At 39.1% G+C, this 23800-nt stretch overlaps 1 protein-coding gene across 3 annotated transcripts; it reads left to right on the forward strand.

The window, feature by feature from the left end:
- Positions 1 to 68: 68 nt before the first annotated feature.
- Positions 69 to 23800, forward strand: ttyh3a (tweety family member 3a). 3 transcript variants are annotated; one of them, XM_081610142.1, is made up of 15 exons: positions 69 to 205; positions 526 to 828; positions 3998 to 4167; positions 6130 to 6241; positions 6399 to 6619; positions 7832 to 7927; positions 8647 to 8719; positions 9414 to 9489; positions 14056 to 14111; positions 15262 to 15354; positions 15956 to 16048; positions 16609 to 16745; positions 17863 to 18036; positions 19266 to 19341; positions 21986 to 23800. In XM_081610142.1, exons 2-15 carry the CDS (start codon positions 703 to 705, stop codon positions 22127 to 22129), a joined length of 1647 nt encoding a protein of 548 aa, XP_081466268.1. In that variant the 5' UTR covers positions 69 to 205; positions 526 to 702; the 3' UTR covers positions 22130 to 23800. The 3 variants fall into 3 exon arrangements, with proteins under 3 accessions (XP_081466268.1, XP_081466269.1, XP_081466270.1); XM_081610143.1 differs by lacking the exon at positions 69 to 205 and having other exon boundaries at positions 334 to 828; positions 21986 to 22016; positions 22053 to 23800; XM_081610144.1 differs by lacking the exon at positions 69 to 205 and adding an exon at positions 19766 to 19867 and having other exon boundaries at positions 334 to 828; positions 21986 to 22075.

Raw genomic sequence — 23800 nt, forward strand, 5'->3', positions numbered from 1 at the left:
AGCGTTGGCTCCAGCCTCCTGCGCTCAATTCCTAGCTGGATGGAGAAGTCGGTCTGAATGAACAGAGAGAGACATCTGCGCTGGAATAAGTGTGGAAAAGATTAACTAAGAGACCGGAGAACCGACAAATCTGGACGAAAAGAAGTGCCGACCAGAATGCCAACTGGAACAAAAGAGACTACTTCTTCTTGTCTTCCGTCTATCGGTGAACTGAACTAACTAGCAGCTAAAAGCTAGCTAACCTACATTGCTATCTTAACTAGCTCTGAAGACTCGGTTGCTTTTGTTTTTTTCCAATAAAGGCATATTTTAAGTGAGCTTTAGCTCTTTGGAGTTTACTGTTACATTACAACAGGGTGCTATAGTTAATAGTTCAGTGTTAGCAACAGTTAAATAGGTAGACTGAGGAGGTTATTAGTTGGCTAGTTGCCAGTTTTAGTTAGCTCTTCTTGCTGGCGCTTGTTCAGCTGTTTCATATCTCACCAATGAAGTTATTTTAGTGTGTTTTTTTTTTTTCCTCAACAGCCACAACGAGCTGTCGATAGCACTTTTATGCTACACATCAACTGTTTTAGCGTTTCGTTTCCATCTTGGACTCAAACTGGATGAAGTGGATTATTTTTCTTGTTTACACCTGAAAGAGCATCCTTTTTTTTTTCTTTTTTTTTTTTTTTGCTTTTGACTCACTGACTTTTCATCGCCATGGCAGCAGTGGTCAGCTACTCGCCACCTTGGTGGGTGAACCTGCTGCACAGACTTCCCCACTTCAACTTAAAGTTTCAGCAAACAAGCAGTGATTTCCAACCAGAAGACTGGACATATCAGCAGGTAAAATCCCTCATCACACACTCGCCTCATTTAATTGGGAACAGTAGGATTAGGGCTTCTTTGGTGTACAGTTCACGGATCATGTTTGCAACCTGGAATTAAAGATTAATGGTTTATTGTGACAGGTTTGCACCTGTTTGTTCTGTTTACCCTGTGATCCATGTTACCATCTGTGTGAACCTGTTCTATCCAGGCTTTGGCCTTTTCCAGGCACAAGCCAGCTGGCTCCATTTGGTGTGTTTTCAAAACCATCCTGAAAGTACCTAAGAAACCACTTGCGTGACAGTGTGTTTTAATCACATCTTTTACAGCACACATGAATATTTAAAAATATGGAGTCGCTCTGCAAATGCAACAAACAAAGAAGAGGGACAACCGGTCAGATTAAGGCGTTTTTAACCATGGGAAAGGTCAAAGTGGAGTCTACTCAGCTTAGTAATCAGCTAAGTCTGGGGGAGGGGAGGAGAGGGGAGAGGAGAACTGGATGTGTTCACAAGTTTAGAAGAAATTATGCTTAGTTTTCAAAATCTAATCAGAAGTTTGGTGTTGCTCAAATCCCATGGCTCATTATGGTGTTAACTACCATGCTTTTTTTATTTTTATTTTTAAATGTTCTGGATTGGTGACACATCCAATGAGGAAATACTTTTAGCACCTTTTAAATGGGAAACTTTATCCAGTTTTTTTTTTTTGTTTGTTTTGAAAAGGCAATAAAAAAGCTCTAATAAAATATTTTTGACCAAAACGACAATTAAAAACATAATCTTAGATGAGAGTCAGGATGACTACAGAACAATCTTTTACGTCACATCTGGACTGCAGACAGTGTTTGTGGGTTTTCTGGGAGACAAAGTCACAAGATTCAGAGTTTCCTCTTTAATAGGAAGAAATGGTTCATAAACTGGAGAAGCGACTCATGGTTCCAGAGAAACAGGAAGATAGTTCCCGGACACGCGTTGGTGGTTTTATGGAGATGTGCTCGATCTTGTACAGGTATGCAGGCTGGAAACTCAAGTTAATCTTAAGGCGTGAAGCAGTTTGTTTTCTTGTTTGGTCCTCCTTCACTTCACGTGGGCGTCTGGTGTTTGCTGCCAGCTCCGTTTTATTTCCTTCAGGAGTTGGTGGAAATGGTCAAGACGATCCACTTCTTTGTGTTACACAAGCCCTGTTCTGTGGCAGGTTATTGGATAGATGATGGATGACTTTGCTATGCGGTTTGAACAGCATGGCTGATTTTTGTGGAGTATTTAAATGCACATGTAGTTTAGCTGGTGAAATGTGTGATTTCTCTCCCATCACAGTTTAATCATGGCAGACGTCACTCGGCCACAGGCTCATCCCGTAAACCGGTATCGTTAACCTTCTGTGATGACATCCTGCTAATTACTGTTAACGCAGCTCTCCGCCCGCAGGCTTAAGAAGACGTTTCAACTCGTCCAGATGGCCGAGCTGTCATTGTTGCTTACGATGCAAACACTTCTTAATGATGCAACCTTGACTGACTGCTGTGTTGCAGTGTGTCAGAGATGTGCCCAGATTACTGTGCGTTTGCATAGTCGTTTTCTGCTCCTCGCTGAGCTCCGCAGAGCAGCGTGCAAGAGCCAAGAAGTCATCCGGCTACGTCTGATCAGCCGGTCTGTCACAGTCGTGTGTCACAGTAGATAAAAGGAGCAGAGTTACCGCTCTTTAAAGGTTATCGCTGCTTGGTTTTTTAAGAACAGAATAAGTTCTCGTATTGAAATCAGCAGTTGTTAAAATTAAGTGTTAGTCACAACGAGTGATTGAGGAGATAAAAATGGAGCAAGCAGGAGAACGCAAGGTTTTGGAAATCTGCCACAGACGTGTGTCCTCAGGAGTCTGCAGCGAACAGAAACCTTCTGCCTGACCTACATACTGTATGAAATGTTGCTGTTGGATGAGAGATCTAACTATCACTGTACATCACTCCACTGTAAGCATGAAAGTACTGTCATTACAGTACTTTCATGCTGTAATGACAGTACAGCATGAAAGTACCTTCATGCTGTACTGAAAGTACTTTCATGTACTGAAAGTACTTTCAGTACATGAGTACCAGAGTACCAGTTATTATTCAAGAAGATCCTTTTTTTATGTTTTGTATCTTGCAATCCTGTTCTTTTTACATATTTTCCCTCTAGCTGTTTTTTTTTTTTCTTTTCCGCATTTAACATTGTAGATATTAAATGCGATACCCTCAACAAATCATTATTCATTATAATTTAGAATTTATTAATCATAACGTCAATTCTGGTATTTTTTTTAAAAACTATTTTGTTTAAGCAAACTTCCTAATCATTTTATTTATGATTTCTGTTGTCAGTCATGTTTATTTCCATTGTTTTGTTTTTGCTCGTTTTGTTTATTTTTTGGGGCTGTTTGAAATATCTTCCAGCTCCTTCGTTGTGTTCCTTACAAATAGAAAGTTTATTGATTTTTAAGAGGCAAAGTTGCATTATTATATCATTACCATTTTATTACTTTAATATGGTCCCAAAACAATAATACCATAATTTATCACAATAATGTCTGGGACAACTTATAATCCAGTAAATTTGTTATCACAAATGTGACGGCTGTTATTGTTATAGCTGTAAATGTGTTTCTTGGTTTCAGGAAAAAAAATAGGCCAGCCTATAAGAGCCTGAGGATTTTTCTGACATATTTAGACATATGGCTATTTAATATTATTATCATTTTAACTAATTTAACAAAATTTAGACTGAAGACTTTCTGCAATGTTTGTGTATTAAAAAAGAAGATATATTTGAGGAATAGTTGGGCTATCCTCACATTTTTCCCACTTTGAATAGCTAAACCCGACGAAATCTCACCAGGTCCATATGATTTGAACATCGTTGCTCAGCCTTTTGAAGTAAAAGTGAATACTGTGGTGAGATCAAAAGAGCAGTCTGTGGACTTAAGAAGGAACGCTATAGAAGCTTTGAGTCTGGTAAGGTTTTAGAGAGGTTTCATGAGAACTTGAAATCAGCCAGTTCGACTGTAGAGGAGGAAGTTCTGCATAACGGCCTAGTTCTGCCAGACCAAGCAAGTTCATTTTGCAATATTCCTGAAAGCATACTGCACATTTTTTGAAGAAGTCTCCAAAGACCCTAAAACGTAATAATAACTCTGCTCCTCTTTCCTTTAGTCCATCTTGTTGCTGGGGGGTTTGGCGCTCGCCTGTTTGGTTCTGGACCTCCTGTTTCTCCTCTTCTACTCCATTTGGCTTTGCTGCCGGCGCAGTAAAACCTCAGAGCAGCCCAACGCCGACTGCTGCTGCACGGCCTGGTGCGTCATCATCGCAACACTCGTGTGCAGGTGAGTGCAAACACATGACCGCGCTGGCGACGGTTCAGTCCACGAATTCGAGTTGCCAAGCATAATTAGCTTTTCATTTCACCCACGCTCATGATTCACAGTGTTACATTGCACTTTGATGTCACCACATGCTTGTGTGTTATAGCCCCATGATCACGGCAAGCGTTCAACACGCTGTCGGATTTTCAGATTCTCAAGCTCTTAATCGTGAAAGAATCCATCTTGCCAGATTCCACTCTAATTAAGACGCAAATGTTTTAACCAGGCAGTGTTTTCCTCACTCGAACTTTAGTTGAACGGTATTGTTTGGTTGCAGGGATATGGATTTAATTTTCACAAGTACACCTGCTTTATACGTTTGCCTCTACAATCATTTTCTTTACTTTAGTGGTGTTCTTATGTCATTGAGTAGAAAGGTGTGAGAATTTCACATCTGCTCATGTTTTCTGTCCTTGAACACGTCGTTGGTTTCCTGTTTTCCTCCTGTTGATGGGCCTCCAGAGAGCCACCGCAGTTGATTCAGAGTCGCACAAAGAGCTCAGGGACCCAATGAGTACAAGAACTGCATCACAATCGCTGCGTCTCTGTGCGCTTGTACCCACGCACTAATGTTTTAGCCAAAATAGGAAGAGGGGGAGGGAAGGTTGACGCTACCAGTTTAGTTTCAGTGCTTTGTTTGGCTTATATTTCTAGTATTTCTTTACATTTAGACTGTTGTCTTTTTACCTGCAAAAATCTGTTTCAATGTTTTCCTAACTCCTTTCCAAATGCAGCAACGATCTGTAGGTTCATATGACATCGGGAAATATAATTAGTTTTTAATGTTATTTTTACTCACCATAGTGACAGGAAGAGATTAGCAGCCATACAGGAAGAAGGAAAACCCCCAGCTCCCCTCTGGCCTGTCAGTTTATCCATGTTGGTGCAAGATTGTAGGAATTTGCTTCTCCTTAATGCATTTGTTGAGACTAACTCATATGCTGTTTGCCATATCATCGTAATTAATAAAATTTGGTTAATAAAAATTTACCTAAATTTCTAAAAATGTTGTTTGATTACAGATTGGTCGATACATGCATGTGAAACCAATCTTATCCACCAGTCTTGTTTAACTCCGAAAATGTCTGAAAGTCAGCCACTGTCCTCTTTTTCTCTGCCGTGAAAGAGAGATGACCGATGGACCCGCCCACCAAGTCACATCTACAAGTGGCCTGCTAACAGTCACCCACTGTTGCCAATTTGGGGACTTTTCGTCCTATATTTAGCGGTTTTCCAAACTCGCCAAGATACTTTTTTTTTTTATTGGTACAGACTAGTAACTAACACTTTGGAGACAGTGTCTGTTATAAAATGAAAAGTCGCTATCGGCCAAAGACAGAATTGGCAGGTTGGGCTTTTTAAAGATCGGTTATCGGCCAGAAAACTGCATTCCTAAAATCGCAAAAAAAAAAAATACATTGAAGTTTGTCACTGTAAGCAAGCAAATTGTAGACGAGTTCAAGTAATATTAACATGTTTCAAATGAACAGATAATAATGTAACTCTAAATTAAGCCACCATTGCAAAATTGTGTAAAGTAAGTACATCTTTTTCTGTTCCTGTACCTTCAGAAATTGCTGCCCATGTAGCTGCCTGAGCCGTTTGAGGCCTGTCACAACCGATGAGAGCTGATCTACTGCCTCACTGCAGTCTTTGTCAGCCTTAGCGTGGGGTTTTGGGCCATTGCTAGTCCATTCCTCTGGGTTTCCATGGTTCTCTATAGGGTCTTTCTGCTGAGGCTGAAAGGAGCCCGTTGACGGGGGTCCGAACCGACAGGGTTAAAACAGAGTTCACACGCCTCTCACCCTGCCTGGCTGTCCCCCACACTTGGTTTCTTCTCTGTCTCCTCTCTGTGTCTCTTTTTTTGCCAATCCCTCCTCCTCACTAGCCTGTCTCCCCTCCTCTGTTTTTGTCTCCCCTCAGTGCTGGCATAGCTGTCGGTTTCTATGGGAATGGCGAGACTTGCGATGGAGTGAATCGACTGACGTATTCCCTCCGCCACGCTAACCGCACAATCACTGGAGTCCAAAAGCTGGTAAGACCACAAGGACAGTCATATGGACGTGTCTAAATAATTCAACACTCTTCTGCTCTGAGCATCTGTGGTTTCATTTCAACTTTGCTGTGAAATCCAGTATTTATTTCCCTCTGAACACAATCATGTCCTCATATGTCCATGTGTTTTACGCTAGGTATATGATAGTACGTCGTCGTTGAACCAGACAGTGGACAAGAATCTGCAACAGCTTGAGGGCCAGTATGCTCAGCATGCAGACTACCTCTCCATCATCCAAAAGCTGCAGGGCCAACTGGATGAGCTGGTCAGGCAGATGGTCGAGATTCCTTTCTGGGACAACAACCTAATTTCTCTGGAAGATTTGTCCACCAGCATCGAACTGTATGACTGGTATAGGTAAGACCATAATGGTGCACTCCACAGAACGGCAGACGTTATCTTTTTATTATTAAGCTTTATGTGCAGACACTGAAACGTTAATGCACAACCCTGTGGAAACTCGATCTGCCTTTCATATTGAAAGCTTGTGTGAAATGATCTTGAGTGGCTGGACTCACAAATTGATTTTCCTAGATGTTTATTGGAAATCTAAAGAAGGAATTTATGTGGAGCCCAAATCATAAGAAATTACTTCAGCACATCATTAGGCAGCATTAAGCTTGCAGCGAGCTTAACGGTTTTCTAATAAAAAAAATACTCTAATGGAAATCTGGCCAGACGCCATTTACATGATACCAAAAGTATGCAAGTGCAGCAAAAAGTGTTAATAGAAATAACACTATTTGGACTGGTTATGTAATAGTAGGCACTCAGCTGCACATTCAAGGGAAAATGTAGTCCCTGATATTTAGCTGCCAGCAGTTTGCTCTTTGTTCACCAACAATTTGTGTGCTTTATTAAAATTGCCTTATAATCAAGGGAGTTAAATGTATTCTCATTATAAGATTAGGGTTCTGTTTTTACTCATGGTGCACTTCAATGTGACCATACAACTGAAAATAAGAGCTATCAGGCTGGACTATTGATTAGAAAAGCATCAGTTTGAGAAGTAAATAGGACTGTTTAGTGGTTAGTGGTTTTGAAGTATCACTGAAGGTAAGGCGTCTTCAACACAAAACAAAATGTTGTTAATTGTTAATATATTATAGGGTTATTAACTGTCTGTGCCTCTAAAGAGACTCAAACTTTGCTTTATTTATTTATGTATTTTGCTTGAATTGTTGGCAGCACCCTGTTGAGATTAGCCTCCCTTTATGAATGTTGCTTCCCTATTAATCTTAAATTTAGCTGGAACTGATTGTTACCCATCACTATGAAGATTGAATGCCAATTAAACAGTTTGCACTAAAAAAACTATGTTAGTAGGTTTTAGGTTATTCATCAAATCTTACTCTTGTTTTAATTAGTATCACAAGGAATTCATTTCATGCACATTTTTATAGGCTGGCATAATTAGATCTGGAAAAACACCTATCACTTTTTATTGATAATTGCCTAGTAATTTACCATTTAATTGCCTAGTATGCCAGAATAGTTTTATGCAATAAATGTGTTCTCTCAGTGGTAGAAGGATCAAATAAAATGCATAAAAAATGACTCTCTCCACAGGTGGTTGGGCTACATCACGTTGCTGCTCTTCGACGTCCTCATCTGCCTTCTCGTTCTGTTTGGTCTCATTCGCAACTCAAAGGGAATACTTATAGCGTAAGTGTCATCATTTGGTCAATGTTTCCTCACATCGTTGATCTGTTTTAACAAAAAACAAGTTTATAAGACGCAATTAAAATCTCTGCTGCAGCAGGAGTTTTATGGCTCCTTTTTGTAAGTGTTTGAGTTTTTGTTGTTGAGCATTTTCTTCGGGTCCTTCCCGACCCCGGATAAGCGGAAGAAAATGGATGGATGAATTTTCTTCATAATGTCAAAAACTAACTTAGTATGGCAATAGTTCAGATAAATTAATGTTACATTCTGGATAAATGAATACTAACAAAGAATCTTATGTGTTCATTCTTTATGTTATGCCAAAATTTCAACTTCCTATTTCTTAAATCTTGCACAAAAATGTTCAGTTAATGGTGAACTTTGTGAATCCGCCGTCTTATTTTATTTTATTTTTTTTAATCGTAGCCCCAAATTTTCCAGAAACCTAAATAAAACACCTAAGCAATAATTTCAATTATTTTCTTTAAAAATAGAACGAAATTGCATTAGTATTTACTTCACAGATGTCGAGCTCAAAAATCATTTCAGATTTATGTTTGTTAATTTGGAGCCTTATGTTAGATTACCACAGAAACTGCTCAGTTTGACCATGTAATTTAATCAGTTTTATTGTGTTAAGCCTCTCTTTATGGAAGTGTACCTCTTGATGCAATAGTTCATGGTCTAATGCTGCTGAAGTGTTCACCTCTTGCTTCCCACAGGGTGTGGTTGTTCGGTGTCATAGCTCTTATTATCAGCTGGGTCTCCCTGGGGCTGGAACTGTCCGTTTCTGCGGTGAGTGTCTGCAGGACAGATCTTGTTTATCTGGTGGAACTGCTCTGTTTAACACATGTAATTGTTCAATATGGTTTTTCTGCTAGAATCTTGATGAAAGTGAAGTGAAACACTCAAATGATAGACTGTTAAATTCTTTAAACCTGGATATAGTACTCTAAATCTCAGAATGAATACATGTTTCTCAAATGCCATTTTTAATAGACGTATTGTTATAGGTGTTGCTTCAATAAACACCTGTGTCCATTTTTTGGGTCACTTAGCTTTTTCCAGAAATCCTAAAGACTAATAGCAATGATTAAGGCCTGTAATTGAAGCCTGGCAGCTGTTATTAGAACTGCAGTACTGGACTGTTAAAGGGAAAGCTGTTTGTTGTGTTCTTCACTGCGAATATAATGTACTAAAATGCACAATAGAGCGTTATAAATCCAGTTTTCTTTTTTCATTTACCTAGCTTTAATGGACGTCTAGTTTTAATGTTGATGCAAATTAATCTTCATTTATGCAAATTAAGAAATTATGCATTCACTTTATAATCTTTGCTTCTTGTCCCTGAATTAGCATGAATAAGTTCTTTCCAGCTGAGATTGATCCAGCTTTTTCTTAATGCAATAACTTTAATGTATATACATTTTTTTAGTGTTATTCGGGTTGATCAGTGACTAATTTCAGATCTGAATTTTCTTGCTTTCAGAGCTCGAGTGACTTCTGCTTTGCTCCTGATACATATGTTACCACAGTAGTGGACCAATATAGGGTCATCGATAAAGGTATGATGGCTCCCATTATATTTTGATTCAGACACACACAACGACATGCAGTCATGTCTTAAAATTAGCAATGCAATCCATCATCTGCTAAATGGGAGTCTTATTATGAGTGAATCTCATCTCTTCCTCTCAATCCTCTGATTGTTCTGTGGTAATTAGACAAGATGACGTCTTTTTTTTTCATCCGCAAAAAGCCTCCAAAAATTGCTGCCACATCTCCAGAAAGGTCAAGGGGGAATGGGCTGCCATTTGAAATGGCACAAAAGCCTCTCTGACACATCTCACTGTAGCAAAGTCTCCAATTCGTTCCATGACAGGAGGCATGTCGCAGGACGGCAATAAAAGAGCAGTGGGTTTTCTTGTTTGTGTATGAGGGAGATATGAGCATGAAAGCAGAAGATCAAAGGCAGGAGATGAAAATTATGTTTTTAAAATAAAACTGTTTAGTGTTCCTTCTCAACATCAGCTCAGCTAAATGAGCTCTTTCCTGCTCTCTTCTGAAATATGATAGCAGCTGAATGCAAGCAAACAGAAATTAAAATGTCGGCTGTAATTACTGTGCTTTTGAGGCAAAGTGAGGAATAAGGACAGATTTGCTATTTATTCAATAATCTGTATTATAATTATGCTTTTACATGTTTTCTGCCTAAAGCCTGAGATGAAATTATGTTTGAGCTTCATGCAACTTTTTCTAAAGTAATTATTATAATTTCTCTTTTTTTTTACTAATTCTACATTATAATTTTGCAATGCACAAGACACTATACAAGTGTCTAACTCATAAAAATTTTTCTTCCCTTCGTCAGCTTTCGCCTTTCTATGTTTTCATCAGAAACCTCGATAGTAACAGTGTTTTACTTCGCTATTTAACTTAGCACTTTCTGCTGCTACACATATTTAAACATGTATTATTATTTTACATCACATTCTCTTGTCCTACCTGTCTTGCAGCTTTATAATCTGGGTTGAAGAACCCAGATTCTTACTGTATACACCCAAGGGTGAAAGTAGTGGGGTACGGCAGGGTACTGCGTACCCCTAAAAGATTTAGAGGGGGTACTCAGTACCTGCAAGAGAGGGGAGCGGCTGTCTGCTGTAAAAAATCAGTGGGTTCACTGTGCAACTGCGACTGCGCCCACTAATTAGCCATGACTGATTCGTTTTTCAAGAACAATCTAAAACAGACTTAAACAGTTAATAAATAACTTTTTTCCCCATTTTATATGGTCTCTGAACTGTTCGTGCTATAGAGCAGGGCTGCAACACGTCGATCGTGGAAGGTTTTGAGTCGATCTCGGCATTAGGACAAACTGAACCCCGCAAGGACACTGAGACCAGCACGTCCTCCTCTGACTCCTTATCAAAACGTTAATAACTTTATTAAAGAACAACAACAAAAAATCAACAAAACGTGTTCAAATTAATGATTCATCAACAATAATAATATCAGTAATTATTGTTTCAACAAGGTGTTGCGCAGTTATGTGCGTTTCGGTTCCATTACCAAAATAACGAGCGGAGCAGGAGTTTAAAATTAACTAATCAACCACCGCTGTGTTCAAGGAGGCTTATTAATAATCGCATAATAAATATCAAGCCTGAAAACTTAATATCGTAACGGACCTAATGTTTTTAACATAATCTCTTAAATGACAGAGAGAGGCCGAGAGTAAAAATGTGCGAGTGGTTTAAAGTTGATCACCTGTTCAGGTTGTTTTATTTTTGTCTTGGTGAATCACAGCCGCTGTAGTTTCTGAACATTCACTAAACTACTGTAGTTCAATAAACTGCAAACTTAGACTAATTACCTCGTTCTGTGTGACTATATCACAACAAACATAAAACACGGTAAATGCGTTTCATTAAGTATTTAACAAACAAATGACTTCGACCGCGATAATTATGTGAAATTAAATGTCTAATATAAAAAAATAGTTTGGTGCTGTCGGGCTCAGAGTCTGAGAGGCTTGTCCTTTATCAAATAATTTTGTTTTTTGCCTCTTATTTAGTGGAAATATTGATGTTGATGAGAATTTTTCCAAAATAACCTTTTTCAACCTTTACAGCTCCATTGTTGAAAATAAGGCTCTAACATTCACAAATGACATTGAAATAAAATCCAGTCCAACATCTGGTTTGAGGTGATTCCTCTGGATCCTGTTGGAGGAAAAATATCCCAACTTCAGAAGATGAGCTTTAACCTAACAGAGCTCTGTGGTTCCTCTTATCAGTATGAGATTCAGGGTGAGGAGGCGCCATGTTAGGAAGAGAAGTGGAAGCTGCAGGATCTTCAGAACAAACAGGTCATGATGCTGGGCTACTGATTATCCCTCTGTCTGGACACAGGATCAATATAACCAGTTTAAAAGCTAAAATAAATGGTTATATGCCAGACATGGAAAACTGGGATGCACTCCATGCCATGATGTTCAGGATTTGGGTCTCACGGCATCTCAAGGTGTCAACATTACAGCCAGTGGGCTGAGGGAAATGAAGCTTTATTTTGTACCAATTCAAGAGATACCCAGCTTTTATATATATATATATATATATATATATATATATATATATATATATTTATTTATTTTTTTATTTTTTTTTATTTTTTTTTTTTTGTCATAGTACCCCCAAGAATTCAAAACTACTTTCACCCCTGTATACACCTAAAGCGATCTGCATTTCCTGATTTGTTTGCTTCAGCAATTGAGATGAAGCTAGTTTAGCCGATCCTTTGCTTAGTCAGTTATTCTGATTAGCCAGTCTTTTAAAATTTTATGAAGTTAAAAATAAAACGCACATCAACTAAACAGCTACTCCAGTGAGTCTCGGTGTTGCTCAGCCTGCTCATTTGGTACTCCAGCGCCAGATGTTTTTTTTTAATGACTGCATATTTCAAGACAGCAGAGATTAGCAAACCGATCATTAAAGAATAGCCCATAAAGTTTTCCGAAGACAGAAACAAATTTAAGACAATGAGTCAGAGTCTATACCATTGTCTAAAGATTGTTCCCGTCTGTCTTTCACTATTAGCTTGTCCATTTGTGACTTCAATCATCTTTCCATCCATTTGTCCATCATCGTTTAGTGATTAATCAAGATAAATCAATAATTGAAATTGAAATATTACACAGAACGAGGTAATCTAGTAATAGATTAATCGCTACATGGCGTGTATAGACTAAGAAGAAAGGCTAGTTGCTGAAGGAATACTTGGAGCAGTAATTAAATCAAAACTGTACAAAAAATATATACATTTTGCATTTTAGCTTAAAAAAAGTCTTTCTGAAAATATATTCTACTCTGAAGTTCTCAAGTGGCATAGTTTTAGAAGTCGGTGAGTATTTGCACTGGATTATTATGTGGACCGTTAATATGCTTATTTTATCATTAGCAGCACTATTAATAAGTTACCAGAGGTCTAGGTGTCCAAATCGACATTTACTGAGATCAGAGAATCTGCTCTTCCTAACGTTCTCGCCCGTCATCTGGGCTAACGGAGACCTGCGTGTGTGTTTTTCCTTCCTGTGTCGGAAACATTCCGGGTGTTCAGTTGTGTTGCGGGTGAAAATAAATCTCCTGACTCAGCAGAGAGTTTGAATGTCACCAACACGTTATGCGTCAGTTTGGTGGCTGCGGTGTTCACGGCTTGGCTCTGTGTCGCAGTACTTCTGAGTCAGACGTGAAGGATTCCTCATCGACGGAAGTGCGTGGTGATCGCAAGTCTTAGCTTCTAATAATTCTAATCCTCTTTGGTTCACTTTGTACTCGGAGCAGAATCCAAGTTTGGTCTTATAACAGCAATAACGGCGCTAATGATGTAACGGGTTTTAGAGTTTTCACAAAGCTGTGTGCCGTAGGAGGAATTCCACCTGCAATTCTCACTGGGTTTGTATTAGCTACAGGGATCTGAAATGGTTCATTTAACGTTTATGTATCTTTTCTAAGGTTTGAGAGTTTAGCATTGTCTCCTACATAGTTATATTGGTACTGACTTGTTGCAAGCTGTGACAAGTCACAAGATAACGGAGTGGGCTTTTTCTGGGCTTCAACAAAACTTTAAAGACAGAAAACAGAACTTAATGTCTGTATGTTTATAACACTTTCTCAGAACACATTAAAGTCGAAAATACTCTGAATTGAGATTTTTCTGCTTTCTGTTCGTTCGTTTTGCATTTACCTCCCCCTCTCCTCTCACATGGCATTTCTTTATTTATAAAACCCTCTTTGTTGCAGCACAAGCAGATTAAACTCCATCAATGCTGCAACTCTGCCTTTGCATGAAATCTATCTGAAGTGGGTTGAAGTAGATTCAGGAGTTTCCACTGTGTTTTGTGACCTTCTGTTAAACTTATAGTAATAGTGACTGGTCAGTTTTTTCAGATACTTACCAAGATAAATGCCTCACCTTTTCAACTGGCTTTTGGATTTTAGTAAAATTATGACAACCAGTTGACAGTTATTGGACTGAACGATAATGCAGACATTGCTAAAATGGTAATTATGTTGTCTGTAAAATCAGAATAAATGTATGCTTCTCTAACATGTTCTTGTCTCTGTTCCTCTCAGAGATCCTCCAGTACTACCTTAGCTGCAGTCCGGAGCAAACCAACCCCTTCCAGCAGGTTTGTTGCGCTTGCATTTTACAACTGCGAATTTGTTTTTCTCTGAAATATTATCTTAATGTGTTAACAACTCAAATCTAAGGGATGACAACGAAACCTGCTTTGTTTAGCAAGGTTTTTTTTTTCATCCCTCTGCAGCAGTTCAATGCGTTATTTTCTCAGGGAGTTCATCTGATGCACCACAGCATGCGTCCATGCTAATAGGATTGAGTCTGTGCAAACTGTACTCATTAAACATTTGTTTACACACCGGCACAGTCTATACAAAGATTTTTTTAGAACAGCATACTTAATTTATTTTCTTGAATAATAGATTTTATTTTGTGATCCAAAAGGAAAACAAATGCAGCACCTCCAAATAACAAACTTGATTCAAATGAAAACTTTTATTGATCTCTACTAGATGTTGGATGTTGCATCGATCCAAACGCACAACTTCCTCCATTTTGTGAAGTTCCCTTTTACAAGGAACAAAGATGAAGCTTTTCAAAACAGAAAGCAGTACTTCTGCTTCCTCATTATGATCTCCAGTGAGCTATTTGAATACATGATACTTGTTTTATTTTGTTTTTGCCATTTTAAAATTGTTTCACTTTATTACTTGTGGCCTGCTCCCTTTGATGTCTACCATGCCTTTCAGTCTCGGAGTAAAACACCAAAGTTTCACTCCGAGACGCTATAGAGGGTGGTCCTCCTCTATCTACGCCTCCTAATGGCGTCTCCATTGGATCTGCTGCCTCCTGCACTGAGCTCTGATCTAAAGGTTTAAATGAAAATGTGTAGCTACAGCCTGGAGAAATGTTCTTACATATTTTAACTTTGGGGAAAACCTTCAACTCAAAGCTTTGCCATGTTTCTGTGGAATATTTCTGTCAATGTCAGACTTGTTTCTCAAAATGGATTATCTGCGTCTTATATGTTCGGCCCACATCAATAAGTCAAAACCTTTGAGTGCTTCTGATGTCAAGGGCGTCTATTGTTCATATATCAGAGTATAGATGCCTTTGTGCTTTTAACTATGAAATGCCTTATAGAACCAAAATAGAAATGGCCGCTGAAGGTTCCTAGTGATATTTGTGAGAATTGTAAAACTTTTATTTGCACACGGTCGTCACTCACTGTCAATTTTTTTTTTTTTTTTCTTTTTCAGAGGCTTTCAGGGAGCCATAAAGCATTAGTGGAGATGCAGGACGACGTGTCTGAGCTGCTGCGCTCTGCCACCAGAGAATACAAACAGACCAGGGTAAGATACGAGGAGCTGAAACTGTATCTTAGTGAAAGGAATCAGACTGAGCTGCAGACGGGGGAGCTGGACCCGTCCATCATAACCATCAGCTGATGGCACACCTGGGACCTGCTTTATGTCCATTTAGCTGCATTAGGCTTTCACTGGGCCTCGTCCACACAGCGCTGGTATTGTCTATCGCTGGTTTTTACTCCGTTGATGGCGGCATGAATGAGAGCTGACGTTGGGAACACAGCGGGGCACGTTTCCCTCTTCACCGACACGCACAGAGAAATGTGCTGAGGTTGTTCAAACTATTTCGTCAGGCAAGCTGATGCGTTTCCAGCTAAAGATGGAGATAAAATGTTGACTAGAGGAAAAATTAAAATGATCATGAATTAAAATCGGCTTTTCAGCTCTAACTGCTGTATATTTATGAAAGGCCGTTCCCAGATAAATGCGCTTTGAATGAATAATCGAGAAACGACTATCAAGCAGGAACAGAAAAATGTTGCTCAAGGTTCTTAGCTTTTCGTGTTAACTCTGAATATTTCTGATTTTCTTGGTGTTTCAGCTGTTCAATTATGCTGGGGTTTTTTTTTCCTCCATTTCTTTCCAGGGAAGTTTGGAAGAGATTCAGGGCATTCTGAACACCACTGAGATCAGCCTTCATCAGCTCACAGCGCTGGTGGACTGTCGCAGCCTGCACATGGTGAGCAGAGGCGACAAGCCGAGACGCCGTCTCGTTGTGGCGCTGCTCTGACCAGGAAACTGATTCGTTCAGGCAGTTTTTACAGCAGCTAACTTGTATAAAGGAACCCATCTTTGATGGCTGAGTTTTCACTCTATTTGCATTGTGGTGTCCTGTACTTGTACCTATTCTGCTGCGGTATGAATTCGGCAGTGCTCCCCGATTCATAAGTCCCAGGATGTTAACATCCAAAATCATTTGAAGTTGAAACCATTTTTGTACAACTTTCTTGGTATATTCATGTATATATCAAGTTTTCATTTGAGGCCACATCAAAATCATGAATACACTCAAAGGACAGGTGGTAGCAAAATCTATCAATGAAACCACCACATTGAACTGTTAAAATATGAATAAATAGCTAACTCTGCATTTCATGAGTAATTCTTAAAGTTAAATCTTATTAAACTTTTTTCACATTGATGTAATCTAGCAGAATACAGATAAAAACTGCTTTGATTGATAAAATAATATTGAGACTTGCTGTAGGGATTTGACTGTGGGCTGAATTTGTTTTGCAGGACTATGTTCAGGGCATGACGGGACTGTGCTACGACGGGCTGGAAGGCCTCATCTACCTCTTGCTCTTCTCCTTCGTGACTGCGCTCATGTTCAGCTCCATCGTCTGCAGCGTGCCTCACACCTGGCGCGGCAAGCGGTGAGATATCCGCTGCCTTCGTGGAAAGCTCCACAAACATGGCCGTCCAAAAGCTTTCATGTCAAACTTGTACTCTGAGTTGTATATGGAGTGATTAATAATTCAAAAGGAAAACTGATTAATCATTTATGGTTAAAAAAAAATAAAAAGATCTGGCTTTTTAGGGTTGTTTTTTTTTTTCTTTAAGCCTTATACCAGAATGATCTGAAGACAAAAATCCATCCAGCTCAGAAGACTCCAGCTGCTTTCTCCACCTAATTGTGCCATGTTGGCCAAAATCTATCACAATCCTTCGCTTGATCTTCAGCAAAAATGTAACATTATTCAGATTTCTTTCTCCCATTAGCAGCAGGATAATGACTCCAGTTGCTACTTGTAAAATAGTTCCAGATTCCCCACATAATTAACTGATTACTCCTTATCAAAGGAGGGGGTTTGTTAATCAGTTTTATCTCAGCTGGTGCTTCCTGTCGCAGAGCAAAAAGCTTACGCTTTTACCAGTCTGTTGTTTCCAGTGTCCCCTGCTAAGCTTGTTCAGCAGTCGAGTCGTAATGAAGCATGGAAGCTAATTATTTCAGCACATCTGGAATCGCAGCACAGAGGCAGGTTATGACTGGGATTTATAAGCAGGACCAATATTTCTTTAGGGTTTTGAGCCATAATTATGCTGTTTGGAATCAATTCCCAACATGCATGTGTGATGAAATCCATAGGGAAGTATAATAAATGCAGTGATGATGTCATTAATATGGTATGATGGAAGTCAAGCAGGTGGTGGGCATGAACTCCAGGGGGAGACGTGCACTATTTTTATTTTTCTTGGTTCCAGATTTTTATCTCGGCAGAAGCAAAAGATATTTGCTTTGACCGTTTTAGTTGAAACTGAATAAATTGCATTGGTATATTTTTACACATGAGGTTTTTATAATCCCGCATCTTGTTTGTTTTTTTGTTTTGGGGTTTGGGGGGGGGGGTTTCAACCTAAAAAGGCTAAAAGTCGCAGGAGGGAAAACGTGACTGTGTGGCAAGTTTTTGCTCCATTGTTATCATTGCTGTAGATCAGAGGCGCCCCCTGGTGGTCGTTTAAAATTCAGTTTTTTGTTTTTGCTTTCTGCAGGAGCGATGAGGACAGTGTAGATGAGTCTCTGAGTCCCGCCGGGCGGCAGACCCACGACAGCCTGTACCGGGTCCACATGCCCAGCCTGTACAGCTGTGGCAGCAGCTACGGGAGCGAGACGTCCATTCCTCCCACAGCCCACACCGTCAGCAACGCTCCGGTCACAGAGTACATGTAAGGTCCCACCTGCCTAAAACAATGCAACAAGAGACTGTAACTGAAAGCAGAAGTGGTTGACTATGCATTTGCATGCCATGTTCTTAACTCTGCACATTAAGGGAGATTTCTTTTTTTCTTTTTTCTTTTTTTTTTTTTTATTATTTCCTCTTGTTGTCAAGAGGAAGTTTATGTGACCCCAGAGAGAAGCTTAGTTCCCCCCATAGTCAGCAGATGCAGCTGTTTCTCTCCAGCTGTGATGGTTGTGAAACCCAAAGCTCTCTGAGGCTTCATGCTAATGATACTGGGGGATGGGGATACTTCAGTTTCTAACTTTGTGCAAAACCTTAGTGGAAACCTTAAAATCAATATGTGCACACATACGAAAATTTACACTACTGACATTTTGTGATGTGAATAACAAGATTTTATTTTGCTGCATTAAGAGAAAATGAAGTCTCCAGGGTAAAACAGCGGTAGTAAACTTGTGGCATAAATATGCATCATGTTAAACTAATACCATGTTGATCTCAATACCAAAGCCATCCATCTGAAATTGGAGAAACGAAAAAAAAAAAAAAAACAGGACTTTTTTCTGAAACTGATGAAAAAGTAAGACTGACACTGTGCAGAGTGACAGCAGCATGGAAGGAGCTGCAGGGATTTCCAAGTACTTGTTTAGTAAAAATCTCCTCTATTCTAGTGAACTAAAGATTAGGTTTGCAAAAAATATTTTCTTCAGAAGAAGATATCCAGGCCTGGCTAATCTCTCCCAAACCTTAGCGGCCTCATGTGTCTGCTGAAGCCTACTGTAGTTGTAATGTTTGGGTCACAATTTTAAAATTGAGCGTCACCAAATGAAGAATTCTAAAACTTTTGCATTTTCATCTGAGTCTTAAAGCTTTCTTGTTACTCTGACGAAACTTTGTAATTGTTTTCTTATGAAAATCAGCTCTAGTGATCATGTCTGTTGGAGGTTTCATTTTTACATTTCCAGTCACGCTATCTAAAATAGCAACTTGGATTAAATAGTATGAATTTACATTTAACTTCCTGAAAAAGTGTATTTTTGGAGATGCAAGGTTTCCATCTGACAGCAGCAATAGTTGAAAAAATTCTGAACTGATGCATTATTGTCTCCTTTTTTACCTCGCGACGACCTGCATTTTAAACTGGTTGTTTAGATTTTTGAGGGCTACCTTATAGATGAGGTTGTGTATTTGATGTGTGTGTGTTTTATTCTGCAGGGCTCAGAACTCCAACTTCCAGAACTCTCGCTGTGAAAACACGCCACTGATCGGACGCGAGTCTCCTCCTCCCTCTGTAAGTTTTGGTTTTCTATTTTTTTTTTGTACCAGCAGACTGTTATACATCATTATCCTCCAATATCTTAATAAGTGACAGCAACTGTAGTGACCTTTAAGCAGGTGTGGTGTAGTATTTTGCCCCTCAGCCCTTAGGAATCATTCATATCCATCAAACATGAGAGCCATGCTGTTTTTCTGACTAAGCTTCATTAAACAGACCTCTGAGGTTCACTCCTGTGTTCAGGATTGTTTCGGTTCGTTCCCGGTAAGGAGTTTAGGGTTGAACTGAGTTATTTAGCCTCCGACACGCCCCGGCCTTGACCCCTCCTCTAGAAACCCTGCTCTCCCTCGTGTCTGTGTGTCTGCTTGGACCTGGACACTGCTTTGTGCATCTGCTCTGTACTCTCTTCTTGTCGTTCTTTCTCTGCGAACCCATCCAGTTGTATTTGACTGCCGCGGACAGTAACAGCGGTCACTGCTGGCAGTTAAAGCCCTCGGAGAGTTCAAGATCGTTTTGGTAACTTCGTCTGCTTTACTAACAGGTACAGAACATGGCCGCCCGCCCGCCTCCCCACACCTGCTGGCCTGTCCTCCCTCTGTGTCACCTCCCAGAGTTTTGGCTTTGCTGACCCCATTCTAAGGTCCCAGCGGTGGGATTTTAGGGAAACCTCCCCCTTCATGTACCCCGCCCTCTCTTCCCTGCTGTCCTACCTGATGTCTAATCTGATGTTTGTATCCCATCCCCCCCCCCCAGGCTGCATGTTTGCCTCCCCCCCTCCCAAACCAACAGGAACATGTGAGGCTGCAACTCTTCCCTGAGTCACTGTGGCGTATGAATCAGTGGTGAAATTATAAATCCCTTCCAGCATTTTTATGACTTGTATTTTCTTGAGTACTGTTATTGAGGGCCAAAAATGCTCCAATTCAATAACTAAATGAGCACTTCCGCTTAAGAAGCCAATAAAAAAAAGAATGCTTTTATGTTTGTTTTGGTATTCTGGTCAATTATAATTAGATAACTCATCACTTCAGTTTTAAATTATGTTAAAATCATGCTGTGTTTCATTGTTAAATTATTTCGCATTTTTGCTGTGCCATGGCCCATCATGAATTGATTGTGGCTCATTGAATATTTGATTATGCAGATCAGTCACTGTTTTCTGTCACTGTGCCCCTCACTCCTCACTTAGTAGTGAGGAAAAAACTACTAAGTGAGTAGTTTTTCCTCTCTTAAATCGTTGAGGAAAAACTATTGTAAACCAGAAGTATGAAATACTGAATAATAAAATTTTTTAAAACATGATTTCACATTTTATTTTTTATCGGCTATATAAATTGTTTTAATATTTAAATGCATAAAAATATAAGTACTCATTAACTTACTGTGAATTTTCAGTTTATATCACAAAATAAATGTCTAACAACATTTTTTCTTTATCTAATTGTTGCACTTTTGGTCCTCAGTATGAATGACTTTATAATGTAAAGTTTATTTTGTTGAAATAATGCATGGGTGAAAGCATAAGGTCACATTTAATTCAGCAAAAACCTTTTTTTTTTTTTTTGGTCCGACTTCTTTTTAACCATTAATGAACTTAACATTAGCTGCAGGCAGAGTGAGTGGAGGTGGAGGAAGGACTTTCTCTAATACAGAGAAAAACATTCACACAGAAACACAGAGAAGTGTTTCTCCATCTTGTTTTGTCATCCCTCTCCTCTTCTCATCCTCGCCACATGGAGTCCAGGTGACAACGTTGACATTTTCAAAATAAAAGCTTTTTATTGGAGGCATTTGAATGCAGCCAGTAGTTTTACACAAAAGACCGTTGCAGCTATTTTCTTGATCTCATGGAAATAATTACAAGTCCAGCATGTCAGAGATCCAGACAAAACCAGAACTTTGAATATCTGGTCTTGAGACTAAAATGGAGACCTGGCTAGAGTGCCACCACAATAACAATGTGTAAGATTCTACCATTCTCTCTCTTGTAGTATAAGTAATAAAATCATGCAGACCATGAATTACGGCATTACGCACTTAAGTTGATATTGAAAAGAGGAAGTTCTGGTGTGGTTTTTTTTTTTATCATGGTATAAAATACATCTAAACCTAAATGCATCCAAGATGGTCGTCTCCACAGGAGTGAAATGCAGCCCCTGTCATGCTCGTTTTCCTCACATCTGTACATGCATGGATCCGTTCCACCTGTATATAAATGTCTGGCTCTGTCGGTCTGCACACAGCAGGAAGAAAAACGATTCAAACTACAGCAGGGTTATATTGACTGTTCCTTTTATTTGTCTCCTGTAAATTTTTCTGTGATTTTGATGTTCATGTAGAAAGATGGTCTGTGCAGGATTTTCTCTTTTTAGTGTTTTGTTGTTTTTCCTTATACCTTTGTATATTTTTATAGTTCTTTACAGTAATCTATTCAAGATTTAGTGAAATTCATGCATCTTTTTCATTCATAAGAGCTCCAAAAATCTTTCTGTCCATGAAACAGTGTGTTGCTGTTGAATGAGAAAATCCTACATTAGATTTAGTAGATTTTTTTTTTGGGGGGGGGGGGTTTGAGACCAGATTTTTTTTTTTTTTACCTTTTTCTATATATGTATAAATAGTAAAACAATTACCTATTTTCTTCTGGTTCTGTTTATAGTACACCTCCAGCATGCGGGCAAAGTACCTGGCCAACAGTCGACCCGATCCCAACAGTCGACCCGATCCCAACAGTCGACCCGATCCCAACAGTCGACCCGATCCCAACAGTCGACCCGATCCCAACAGCCCTCCTGCTCATTGAGTCTCTCCGCTCTCCACCAGTCTGCAGCGCTGCACATCTCTGAAGTCTCTCCTCAACTGATCAGTCCCGTTTCTTCTGCTTCCTGCTTGTTTTCTCTGTATCAGTTTATGTGAACCAAACATGCTTTCTCCTGCTTGGCTGAAGAACAACCGGAGGACCTGCATCAGATTGCGAACTGTGAGTCAGAAGTACAGATATACACTCCATTGTTCATTGTTTATCTTTGCAAGGATCACTAAGGGTGCTGCAACCGAACTCCTGAGCTGATCCAATGGACTTGAACGATTTTTTTTTTAGCTATAATTCATGATGATATCAAACATGGCGGTTAAAGTACTGCAACATACTCTGTGTTTACTCTGGAATCTGTAGATGTGGTCTTTCACACTCAGCTTAGATCTACTTGTTCCATTGCTTAGATTAACTTTAGCTTGTTAAGACTCTACTGTTCTTGGAGCTTGAATCGTACTGTACTTGTGGCACATCCAACACACTTGGCTTATAGTGGCATTCTGTCTTAAATCTGTTGTCTGGGACCAGTTTTCCTGTGGTATTGCATGTTTGACCACAGTCTTGTTTCTTTCTTCTTATTGGTTGACTTAAAAAAAAAAAAAAAAACAATTACAATGAGCCCCGTTTTCACAGCAGTAGTTGCTCACTTGTGAAGCTCTGACCTGACACATGTTTTATTTGGTTGAAAGAAACTAACAAGTTGTAATTTATTTTTCCAGTAGATGACTGTGAAAAATATAAGTGTGTGGTCGCTTTAAGGGTTTAAGAATAAGTTTCAGTTCCCTGTAGCTTCTTGACTGCCTGTAATGCTCTCTATGGTTCAAACTGTTCACACACACACACAAAATGCAGCAGTAGTCATCCCAGTAGGAGTTTTGACTTGATTAAAAAATGGCTTTTTCTCTAGAGGTTTTTCTGGAGAAATGTAATGCATTTGCAATGCGGTGCCTCAAATGTGTTTTAGCATTTATATAACACTCAGAGAAAGTAGTGGGTGCTGTGAAAGGATTGTGAAATCTTCAACTTTCTGTGAATAAATAAATAAAAAATTGAAATTCTTTTTATGAAAATAATCTGTTGCAGCATGACGAACCTTCAAATGTGGAGTGAGTTGTTTTGCATTTCAGCTGCCTCTGCTTGCTTCTTAAGATGTGATCTGTTGTAAGAAGTGATGTTGAGACTGTGCCAACAACTTAAGCACAAATCTTTTAGTATCTCAGTAACTTTTTAGATGTTTTTTTTTTTTTCAACCAACGGCTCCCGAGTGGCTGTGAAACAAAAAATGAGCCTGAGTTTTTCAAAACAATGTTTTTTTTTCCCTTTGATAATTCACTGATGCAGTCTGGGTTTTTGTTTTCTTTTTTGTAGTAGTAGTATTGATCTTTTTGTAATGTACAGGTAAAGATGATTACAAAACATTTCCGACTCTGAAATCTTTATTTTTCTTTCTTTAGAAGGCCTGTGATTCATTTTAAGGCATTCCTTTATTTTACTTTTTAAAGAATTAATGTAAATATGAATAGATTTGTCTTTTTTTTTCTTCTTCTTTTGTGTAATAGACCTGTTTTTTATACATAATTTTGTAATGTTCTTGTAAAGGCTGTGGTCATGTTGAAGCTTGAATGCTGTGTTTTGAAATTAAAGGAACTTTTAACTGAA

Source organism: Poecilia reticulata, chromosome 8, assembly GCF_904066995.2.
Source record: "Poecilia reticulata chromosome 8, P_reticulata-male-v2, whole genome shotgun sequence".
NCBI classification, from domain to species: Eukaryota; Metazoa; Chordata; class Actinopteri; order Cyprinodontiformes; family Poeciliidae; genus Poecilia; species Poecilia reticulata.

Bases quoted from the DNA above. Each gene is read 5' to 3' on its own strand.
- ttyh3a (XM_081610142.1), top strand. From the start codon at position 703: ATGGCAGCAGTGGTCAGCTACTCGCCACCTTGGTGGGTGAACCTGCTG. The intron at 4,168-6,129 runs GTGAGTGCAAAC...GTCTCCCCTCAG, and splicing joins ATCGCAACACTCGTGTGCAG to TGCTGGCATAGCTGTCGGTT. The intron at 19,342-21,985 runs GTAAGTTTTGGT...TTCTGTTTATAG, and splicing joins GCGAGTCTCCTCCTCCCTCT to TACACCTCCAGCATGCGGGC.